This window comes from Acanthochromis polyacanthus, chromosome 2 (assembly GCF_021347895.1).
Source record: "Acanthochromis polyacanthus isolate Apoly-LR-REF ecotype Palm Island chromosome 2, KAUST_Apoly_ChrSc, whole genome shotgun sequence".
NCBI lineage: Eukaryota > Metazoa > Chordata > Actinopteri > Pomacentridae > Acanthochromis > Acanthochromis polyacanthus.
In genome coordinates, this window is record NC_067114.1 from 21224160 (window position 1) to 21236149 (window position 11990).

At 39.8% G+C, this 11990-nt stretch overlaps 1 protein-coding gene across 1 annotated transcript; it reads right to left on the reverse strand.

The window, feature by feature from the left end:
- Positions 1-563: 563 nt before the first annotated feature.
- lpcat2 (lysophosphatidylcholine acyltransferase 2) lies at positions 564-11282 on the reverse strand. The gene is made up of 14 exons (XM_022194227.2): positions 10988-11282; positions 10505-10647; positions 7964-8181; positions 6311-6423; positions 5899-5959; positions 5469-5527; positions 5035-5069; positions 4794-4848; positions 4398-4480; positions 3858-3983; positions 3585-3738; positions 2443-2541; positions 1954-2095; positions 564-1816 (listed from the first exon to the last, which is right to left on the reverse strand). The coding sequence occupies exons 1-14, from the start codon at positions 11096-11098 to the stop codon at positions 1638-1640; spliced, it is 1578 nt and encodes a 525-aa protein (XP_022049919.1). The 5' UTR covers positions 11099-11282; the 3' UTR covers positions 564-1637.
- Positions 11283-11990: the final 708 nt, after the last annotated feature.

The following is an 11990-nucleotide window of genomic DNA, read 5'->3' on the forward strand; positions in this document are numbered from 1 at the left end:
TCTTTAACTATTTATGTTCAAGATAAAAGTTTCTCTTGATTTTCTGCTGAGCGTAAAATCGACAACATAAATCCTTCATATGACCCTTTACCTCATTGTTTTTTGTGAGTTTACTAATGGTTAAATGCAAAATTTACTGTAATGTGTATGTTTTCTTTGCACAATTATTAGTTCAGTTCAAAGTATGCTAATTGTAAATAACATGCTTCGTCAGAAATGAGCCGTAACTTCACAGAATACTATAGGCGTTGGTAGCTTTGTAAAACAACATTCCTTATTGCTCAACATTTGGTTACATATTACACTCATGAATACATTATTTTGCTTTTACAAATACTGAGTCTCATGAGGTAAAGCACAGGTTAAAATGACAAAAGGTATTAAAACCCACAGCTGAGCAGACACTCAGAAGTGTAACAGGTAACTGCTGGCACCTTGTGGTGGTTTCAGAGAACCAGCAGTGGAGCCGAAGCCCTTCCATTGCACTTATACCTCATTATGAACAAAGTCTGTAAAAGTCATTACAAGTTTCCTCAGAGATGAATATAAAAACACAAACCAGATTAGAGAATCATATTCATGTTTTATTTTAAAAAGCAAACTTTGCAGTGTTAACAAAAAAAGGGAGGAAAAAAATCACATAATTGTAATACACCCTGCTAAATAAATAACAATGCCTCTAGTTAATCTGAAAGCATACCCCACTGGAATATGCTGTTGTGAAGAAGCACTGTTGCCTTTTTGCTCACAAATTGCCCTATTTTCAGTGGTTGATTTGCTTTAGTCAACTTAAAGCTGCACAGACACGCTGCTGTCTCAGCAACAACGATCTTCAGTAGAAATGCAAATGGATACACATGCAAAGCAAACCTCTGGCTAATTATACAGCCGTCTTACAAGGTCTGTGTCCCTGAGCGCTGGAAAAAAGTGTAATGCACAGCATCTATGCTTGTTGTAGACGTAGCTTTAATACAGAACATCTCCGGGTTGCCAGACTGGAACGATCTTAATAAAACTTACTGTACACTAATTATATTGTAACACAGAAGCACAAGGACTCTTTGCTTATTTTTAAAAATGTGTTGGTTTGGCAATTTCCTCACTCATTTACAGAAAAAAAATAAAATACAAAGGCAAAGGATAAGGTACACCCGGCTGTGTTCATCTCAGTTCAAGAGAAGGTAGGATCAGGTTACACAAAAACAGTCCAAAAAATGGTGATTAAGTATATCACAACACATCATCTCTAAGATCAGAACTCTAAAGGTTGGTTCGGACAGTTAATCAAATCACAAATACTCTTGATGGTTTGGTTTTTTTTGACATATTTTCATCCTTTTGTTTTTTTTTTCCTCTTGATGGACACATAACCAAAAGCACACAACTTCACGGATGTAAAAAGTCACAAAACACGTTCCTTGTGCCACGACTTGGGGAAATAGTTCTTTAAAATCTCTATAAGGCACTAAAATTGAAAACACAAGCACTCTAAAACCATCTATAAAACTGCAAGCGTTTGACTGAATATGGCTGTGCTGTGGCGATAACTTGAATGTACTATTTATACTTGAACAAGATGACAGTCTTGTATTTTTTCTCTCAGTGCAGTCAAGTAAATTTCCCGGTCGTTTGCAGTCTCAGTCGTCTTTTTTATCAGAGGTGCTGTCTTCTTGTTTTTCCTCTGAACTGATTTGACCGGCCAACTCCAGTTCTCCTGGACTCGCCTCCTGGATCGCTTGGTATCTCTGAAGCTCCAGGTAGGTGGTGAAGAGCTTTGCATACTCCGGGTGGGTTGTAGCAAACGCTTGAAATTCACCTGAGGAATAACAGGTGCAGAAAAACACATGAATATAGAGTGTGGTTTGATTTAGGGAAGTAAAAGTAATATATAATATCGAACAGGAGACTGGATGTCTAAAATGTAGTTTTTGTCTTAGTGCAGAATCTACTTACTGAAGGTGATGAAACCAGAACAATCAGCATCAATTTCCTTGAAGAGTTTGGTCATGTTCAGATCTGACACACCCAGAGCAGAGCGCAGCAGGGCAGTGAACTCTTCTCGGGTGATTTTCTCATCCTCATCTGTGTCAAACAGCTACATGGGAAAGCAGATTAGGAAATGTCTATGTGCTTTTTAAATGTTTGCATGTTCAGGAAATGTTTGAAAGTATGAAAATGAGTAGGCATTTGAGAGAATCTCACACAAAATGATAAATTATCTGGACAAAAACAAGCTTTCAGCAGCGTTACATAAACATCAGAGCAGTTTGTCCAAAACTGCATCTGACCTTACGACAAAATGACTCCATGTCTTGTAGCAACAGACACACATTGTTAACTTGACGTTATCCAAGTCTCTGAATGCCGCCTCTGTTCCTCCTACTGTACTGCTGCTGCATTCCCGAGCGGCTGTGCGTCACTGTCACAATATTTCTGTCCTACCTGGAAAGCCATCCGTAGAACATCTTCTGTGTTAGCTGGCCGACACAGGATGGTCACACCGATGACATACTCTCTGAAGTCAATGGTGCCGTCTCCGTTCTAGTCAGGGTCAAAGGGGCAGCAATTTAAAAAAAAAAAAAAAGGAATCTTTATTATATGCACATCCTCTCAAGTTCATGTTGAGAATTATGAATTTAAAGGAAAGTAGAATAATGTAAGCTCATTATATTACAGCTATTATTAATGGCTATGCTCCTCAATGGTTTTTCCCCCTTAACTAGTGCATAGTTGTGACACAGTCTTCTTTTACACATCCCATTTTTAAAAATGACAGGAGCTAGCCAACAGATGTTAGCGTTAATGTAGCCATACATTTATAAGGAATATTGCAATTTCATTAGCCATCAAACCGTCTTTGTGCTTGTAGGTGTTTTGGTAGGGATGTTTTTGTAGTATATTTGTGGATATGTCATTTCATGATTTTATTGTTTACTTTTAACGTTACAGAATATTTATTTTAACATTCTGCTGCCATGTATCCCCTAAAATCCAAAAATGATCAAATCTCATCCTATAAATTACTCACATTTCTCTGGTATTTAGTATCAACAACTTTGACTGGCAATTATGGGTGACATGTTATAAAAGACTCATTCATAATTGACCTTTACCAAAGCCAACACTCTATTGATGGAAAAATTATAAGGCGTATGCTTTTTGAAGGAAAGGGATTCCTTTTTTCTCACTGAACTGGATGCTAGAAGTTGTTTTTATTCTTTTAATCCTTTCTTTCCACTCAAATCTCCAGTGGACATAGCAGGGAAGGAGTCCAAACTGCTTTGATCATAATGTCCTTTTTCAGGTTGTACAAATCCTGGACTCACACTGTGATTGCCCGGTCAACTGTATTTTCATTGGTGTGTCTGATATACAGTGAGACAATATGTGTGATATTCTGTAAACTGAATTATAGTCTTCAGCCTTTCAACTGTAGAGAGACTTATTAAAACATCATGGGCTGTGTGCCAACAAAAGGAACTTCAGTAATCTATTGGTCATTAGCAATAGCATTCTTCACTGCTCTAAGTCACTCTAATTATTTAGAATTAGGTGACCAAGTATTTGCTAAACAGGCGTCTCACCCTGTCAAACAATGCAAACAGCTCCTCGAGGACTGGGTTGACAGGTAGCTTCAGAAATCTGGCAAACTCCTCAATGGTTATGCGTCCTCCCTTACAGGAGCTGGCCATGGATGCGAAACCCTCCAGTTCCTTCCTTACATTATCCCACTTCAGACTAGGTGAGCAGGGCACAGAGAACAAAGTTTAGGCCATAATTGAGTAAAAAAAACCCATGAAGACATGCATGTCAGTGTTAACTTCCCTGGTTGCTAATGCCTTAAGTGTACGTCTTACTTGAGCTTGCGGCTGATTTTGGTGAACTCAACCAGGCCAGCCTCCATGGGAAGTGTTAGCTCACCAGCTGAGATCATTAGGCGGCAATCTTCGTATGTGTGGTCTGTCACTGGAACTCCCAAAGCCCTGAAATCAGAGGGTTTGCATATGTAGCGGTCAGCTGAAATGCTCTTGAAGGGTTGGAGGGAGCGGGCCGTGATGACATGCAAAGATCAGAGAGACCTCAGCTCTGCAAGAGACCTCTGCATTAATGCAGATCGCGTTACAGTAATAAATTCAAAGCTGGTTTGGATCATATTAAAATGCAAACTCTCCACCACTTACTTTTCTAATCAAAGTACATGCAAGTCGTGTGTGTTTTTCATTGCTTTTATTTCCTATTTTTCTATTGCACTTTGTTCTTCTGTGTACTTGGACAATACACAGTGGAATGTGTACTTTACGGCAAGGAAAGTGAAGTTGTACAGCACTTTTTAATAACAACACAACACAAAGTGCATGACATAGGAAATAACAGGGATAAGACAAATGCGCACTTACTGAGCCATGCTTTCTCGCACTCGGCTGGCAAACAGAGGGGGGCTTTTCTTCTCCTCATCTGTGGGGATATGCGGCGGCAGGAACTGGAAAACAGAGCAAACAGATGGAAAAAAAAAGTGTCACAGGGAAGGTCAAACACAAAGTAAACTCATAAACCTCTGTGTGGAAGCCAAATCCCCTCCTGCAGAAAACACATCTCAGACATAGTTCCTCTGAGCACAGCACAAATCAACACTAGTGAATGGCATACTTCCACTAAAACTGCACACATTTCACATCAAAGGTTTTCAAATTTGTGTTATCATTTGTAATATCTAATATAACTACAGCTTTTTATACTCATTTTCTACATCATAATAGGACGCACACTCTAAGCGAGAGCAGGAAGTCTGGTACCTCTATCTCGACTGTGGTGTACAGCTGGCTCAGTGTTAGAAGCAGAAGCGTCCACCTGCACATAACACAAGCAGGACAGTGTATTATTCATCCAATAGTGCCAAAAGGTGTTGCATTGCAAGCTGATAATGTTATTGTTATTGTGTTATAGTTGAATTCACTGTCTCCGAAAAAGAAACAGCAGACTCTGCTTCCATAAAACACGCATGCTACAGGAATCAGGAATGTGATGCAAACTCACGAGCTGAAACCCTGCCAAGTCCAAGTCACTGTATCCTAAAGAAAACATAAGCAACGCATGATGATTATGAAAACACAGGGATGGGAATGGTATACATGTTAAGTAATACTTCTAGCTGCTGGTGTTGCTACCAGCCTGTCTTTGTGATAGCTTATGTCAAGAACTGGAACATGATATATTATTATAAACACACATGGAAGATAACTTCTATTGAAAAAAATGCTCTGCTGGAATGGACTGCTAACAGTCCACGTAGTTTTCTTGGATGGAAGTCAGCTATGGCAGGGTGTATCGTTCATCTTCAGCTCTGCCTCTGCATATTTATCTCCTGTGTAAACTAGTGAATGCCGTACAAAGTGCACCCTGTCTGCTCCATGGCTCTCACAGTGTGAAATTAAACATAACAAAGCTGCATTACAGTAACAGACACTCACCAGTGTGTTGGGGTACCTCATAAGCACAGGCTGCACAGGGACCCCTGGGATAAAGGCACCTATGGGTGGGGAATATAAACCATGAAAATCAAACACTTGTAGTATTTACACAAGGATGCAAACTGGATATCTGTAAGACTGTATAAATGACCATCCTAGCATCCCTTTTCTCACACCTGACCCAGAACCAGCTTTGTGGGTATCAGTCAATGCACAAACCACATGACATAATGAACAATGGGAGCAGTGTACGATCAAGTGTTCCCTCTGCTCAGTGGATTAGATTTAAGTGTGTTAAGTGAATAGCTGTTGTTTTGACTTTTTCTTCTTCTATCTGTTGTCTTTTTTCCTTTGTAGCTAGCAGATCATGTTTTAAAAAAAAAGTCCCATTTTCATGCACATTACACAAAATTTCTATTTTATATCTTACCTAGTTTGAAAGTAATGAGACATGAGCGATTTGTACATGTCCCCTCTGGAAATATCAGAACCTGAAAAGTGAAGAATCATTGCCAAACGTCAACATCACATATTTGTATCGTTTTATCAAGTCTGTAATGTTTTTGCTGAATCTTAAAACATGCAAAGAGGGCTTTTGAAATAATTCGAGTCAACATTGTATGAACTTTTGCTTGTTCTCGGAACCCCTATAAGAGAACCATAATTACACAGTGTTGCCCTCCAAAACTGACAAAAAAAAACTGTGAAGTCAAACCAACATCCTGAGTCACGGCTCTTGTGGTTTCTAAGCTTTTTTTTCTCTGCGGCTATATCTCATGCTGATACCAGATTAATACTCAATTCATTTTTGCTTGACAGTCTCTGTTTGTGCTGTGACTGACCTGTGGCCAGTGGCCTCCAGATTTGGCTCTCTTCTCTATCTCTTGGATAGTATTTCTCCTGGAGTCCGGGTCCTTTCTGGACACCAGCACTGGCTGGAGACAGCGCACAAACCCTGCAGAGAGGCACAACATCAACGTACACATATAGAAGAGGAAAACAGCTTTTTTTTTTTTTTGCTTTTTTTGGTCTCATGTTTCACCAGTTATTTCCTGTACAGGCTAACAGTGGTTAACTGCGTTGTTTTGTTTTGGACAGCTCTTACTGTTTTTTTGTAATTATTTCGGTACATTTCTTGAAAGCTTAGCATTTGCAAAGCAGTGAATGCAGATCTCAAAACAGTTCTTACACGAAAAAAACACAACAGATCATCTGCAAAAGTCTGAAACTTGTTCAAAGTGTATGTTTCAAAAGTAAACATTGCATTCAATGAACATGTCAGGGCCATCAGAATGACAAGTCCTCATGCGACTGTTTTGGAACAGGATAGTCAAAGTCTTTCACCATGTTGTCTAAATGCATCAATAGAGAACTCTAAAATATTTTAGAATGTGAACTTTAGTTTAGTTTTTGATGGCAATAAGTGAAAATACACAAAGCTCCACTTTTTTTCTGCCTGACAATTTCAACAGTACAAAGTTACAAATGACTGTATGCAGGAAACTGATTGGACAGGATGTAAATTCACGCCTTTACTTTCTGTGTTGTAATTTGTTGACAGACCATGCAACAGAGGAAAAAGACACTGTTTTACAGCACTGCATAGCACAAAGAGGGGGGAAAAAAACCTACAGCAGACGTCTGCAGAGGCTGGATAAAACATTACAAAAAATTCTTTCCACTCTGAATTAGATAGGGAGGATTGTGGTAGAGATGTGGATGAGAATCTGTGGCCCGACAGACAGAAACGTCAGGAGGAAGGCTACACTGTAATTCTCCTTACAGCGCTGCATGTACAGGTCTGTCTCGACGATGTTGCCAATGATTACATTTTTTTCCTTTGTGCTGTAAACAATCTTGTCTTTTCAAGTCATGTAAGGACACATTTACAAAAAAGTCTAACAGAAAGATAATTTGAAAAAAAAAACGCACAAATAACAAAAGTTGTTTCAGTCATTACGCATGGAGTGACTTGTACAGACAATTAATGCCTTGATGTTTTGGAGTTAAACTCTTTTTTTTTTCAACAAAGAATCAGCATCATACATTTTGGTTACCATAACATAAATGATGATGATGGAAAGAGTTGTAGATAAGAATTTGCACGAATGTGAGAAAATATTCAAAAGAATTTTAAAAAAGGTGTTTATGAGGTGGACCACTATTAAAAGACTAATGGAAAATATATATTTATCACGTCCGTAGCTCACATTTACATCCCAAAGGACATGTAAATGATAGCTATTCAATACCTTACAAGACCCTCAGATTTTCAGTGCACTTTCACAGAAGGTGTGAAATTGCACAGTCATAAGCAGACAGACGGAAATACACTATATGACAAATGTGTTTCATACTTGTGTGTATTTTCACAAGTTCTCACACTAACACACACGCACAGACTGGAAGTTTGTAGAACAAGAAATGTTTCCTCAAGCACAAACGCCCCTAGTTTCCTGTACTGACCCAACAAAAGCAAAAGAAAAGTGTCTCACTGCCAAAGATGGGTGTAGCCAAGTTCTCGACCCGGGAGACGGTGGAGGGCAGGCCGGCTACAATGCACACAATCCCATCAAAAAAGCTGGAATGGGGGGCCACAGCCAGGATGGGGGCCTCACTGCTGGTGGCCTGCTTCCCCTTGACCACCACTCTGAAGCCCAGGCAGAAGTAATAAGCTCTTCCCAAGGCAGCCATCACCCTCCGGCACAAAAATCTGCAGATGACAAGAATGCTTTGGATAACCGAATAGTTCTGAGGGAAAATTATGAGAAATGGGGGAAAAAAAAATATGTGCAGTTCCAAGATATAAATCAAGGCAGAAATGCATAAACTTGTTTTCAAATAAAGAGATCTGGCTGATAAACTATATTAGATAAGCTTGTTTTCTTGGGTCTTCTTTGGTAATCACATCAGTTTTTTCTTAACTAATGGATGAAGTGCACGTGTTTTAGTAACAGGAAGAGTTGCACCATTTAGTGCTTTTCTGTAAACCCTACAATTGCAAAGAATGTTACCATCGCCGCTTACTTCCTCACAAACTAGAGAAACGGTAGGATGTCATAATACGGACTGAAACCCTGTGACAACATGTTGAATGGCAATGTTTCAAATTTGAGAATGCAAAGCTATAAATATTTCGAGCTGCATCAATCCTTCTGTTCAATTGTGCAGGAAGCTTAATGCAAAGAGTGCGAAGGTTACATTACCTGTCAGGTTAATGTGGCTAAGATACAGTCTCCTGGCAACATGGGTTAAGACCATATACAGGTCTTGAGGACCCAGTTCGGCTTATCAAATCATATTTTATTTGCCTTTGTTCCAATTGCATCAGGTGTATGAGCTGAGAGTGGCTTCGTTCACTTTCTTTTTCTTTTACAGTTACTGAAAACAAAAAGCAAACGTATTGGTCTGCATGGCTGGGTGTTGATTCTCAGTGGAATCTGCAACACAAGTCACATTATCTCATGGTAAAACCTCAGCTTTTAAAGAACTAAAGTCACCCTGAGAGTATCTGAGCCTATAAACTACCAAGCAATAAACAGAATAACTGAACAAGATAAGCCTTTCTCTTGTTTCTGTTATTCACCTACCATGCTTGGTCATAATAATAAAGCTGTGCTCTAAGTTCACGAGAACTGAGTACACTACGGCAGTGTGAAGCAACTGCATGCAGAGCTGAACTGTTTTCAAATGCTGCAGACAGCTGAGGTAAAATACTACACTGCAAGCACTACACTTTTCACATTTAGTAACATATGAATTATTCTACATACCCTAAATCGTACGTAGATACAGTATTTACACTGTACAGACATGCATACACTGTCTAATGTGTCCAATTGGATTGCATAGCATGGTAATAATAAACATACTGTCAAGCATTACTATTGGGAATAAATGTTCAAAAAATTGGTTCTAAGTGTACATGGATCACTTTTTTAGTTCCTCTCACACTCTCAGTAATACCACCATTTCCTTTCTGAGAACGGTGGGGAACTGAGATGAAGTAATGCTGTGTAGGCAGATACGATCTTGAAAAGCATGATTCGGCAGAACAGCATGCAGCTGCACATTCTTCAAGTCATGTCAGGCATTATTATTTTGAAAATGTGCTGCCTTAAGCCTGGTTTTCTTGTCTAATTTAGAAGCCAGAAAGCACACTTATTCTCCTACTTTATTGCTGTAGCAAAACTCACCATGTTAATCGGGAAACACAATACATCTTTGAGGAAATCTCAGTGCATTTCTTCATCAGCAGCTACGGCGCCCTCCATAATTATTGGCACCCGCGGTTAAGATGTGTTGAAAGCCTTAAAATAAATTCAATTTTTATTGCAGAAGCATACTGTCACATTAAAAAATGTAGAAAAATGTATTATAGGAGAATATTAGGTGCTGTTTTGTTGGCAAAAGGGGGCTGTACAAAGAATTAACATCAGTCGTGCTAATAATTGTGGCACACATGATTTGATGTAAAATAATTATTTCTTAATGTGTGATTTTTTCCCCCACTGAATAAATGCACTTGAATTAGTTGGATTTTCCTCTTTTTATCATTGTGGTCCTATATTATTTAGAAAAAAATGAATTTATTAGAAGCTAAAGAACACATCCTAACCAGGGGTGCCAATAATTATGGATGGCGCTGTATTTTGAGATGCACAAAATAGGTTGGCAGCCAGCTCCCTTGTTGTCAGTTAATAGATAAGATGATACAATGATGGCCACAGTATTTGCAAATGTTTTGCAAACAAAATGTTTGCATGGACCTGGGGTGACAGTACAAAGTCAGGAGGGAAAGTGGGCTTCATCTGGTTAATGAAACAGTAGGACAACACACAAAGTTAAAATATTTACTTAATGTGGACGTAAACTAAAACTGTTTTCAAACAAGTTGAGCAGGATACTCTGTTTACACTAGGTAATTGTTGAGTTTTTCCTCAGTGCCAACGTGAGTGTGATAACCAGAAGGCCATGGCCTCTGCTGGCAGTCTGAGGCTGTGTTGCTGTGGGATGGTGTTAGTATCCATAGTTACCGTCTCCAGCCTGTCATTGGCTCCACGGCTCCTTTCAGAGGATACCTGAAGGTTATAATGACAGACACTGGCCATGTCACCATCAGAACCAGGGCCGCGATGATGGAGCGAATAGGGGCCAGGAGGATTCCCAGCAGGACGCACTGCGTGGAGGGGAGGATACGCACACATCAGAGGTTACAGGCCACAGACCACACAGACCCAACATCTGACGTTCCAAAGATCAGAAATATGCACAGCTCTAAAAATCCACATCAGCTCTCTAGAAAACACACAACGGCTCTCATTGTTTGTGCTGCATATAACGAGGCTTTACAAGCCGATTGTCACAGCCTCAGCGGAGCAGATTACAGGCCCTGCTTGGTTACGCAGAAGCCAGTGTGTGTGTGTAATCTCACACTGTGCGCGCCGCGTTTGCCAAAAGCGATGACTATTCTTCAAAAGCCTGCCTTTTTTATCACTCAACTGAAACACCATACTCACTTTAATTAAAGCAGCTTTGGACAGTTTGGTGTCTTGAACAAACGGGTTGATGACCGCAGGCAGGAGCAGAGACTGCTGCCTCGGCAGGGCGAACACTCGCTGCGGCGGCATGGCAGTCCGGTCAGCGCAGGAAAACAGGCGAATGTTGTGGTCGAGGCGCCTTCAGGTTATCATTTCACTTCCTGACAAAAGGCCCAGCTGTCGTTTCTCCCCCCGTGGAGGACGATGTTGACGCGGCGAGCGCAGACGCACAGACCTGGGAGAGCTGATCCGGACTGGCGTCAGGCTCCACCTCCAGCGTGCCGCAGCGGTGGTCGTGTCCGATCAGTGGGGCTTTAAACACTGTGCATCAATTTCTACCATCTATGAGGCATTGATAATAACATATAAATGGTCAACACATAATACGCTTGCCTCGAAAAAATGTTAAAAATGCATCAAATAAATCAAGTGCGAGAAAAACATAAAATTATGTGATTTGCGTAAAATACCGTTGTTGGAAAACGTGGATTAAAACTGAGAGCAAAGTTTCAAGGATATTAGTAGCAAGGTACAATTAGTGACTAAAATTTGATTTACATGAATAGTATCAGGTATTGATTTGTACATTCGACTTTCTCATAAATGTCCACTAGATGGCGCAGCTTCATAACAAATTTAATTCTCTCCTGTCCTAAAAACAAAATTCTCCAGAGATAATATTTCAAGTGCATACTCTTTTCAAGCAGGGTTTAATTTTCAGGTGATTGTTCTTGAAGTATTTTCCTTTGCCTCACACTGCTGCTTTATTCCATTTTAGGCAGAAACACATTTGAACTCAGCCGCATTTATCATAAGCTAGGAGTTACTTTGCAGATTCAGATTTTCCAGAGGAAACCGCAGTTGGAAAGTGGGCTACCCAGAAATATGCTGTGTGAATTTGCGCTTACACGGCCAGTTACATCTTTTAAAGTTCTGTTTTAAAGATGTGTCAGTCTACATATTGAAATATGTGTATTAATAG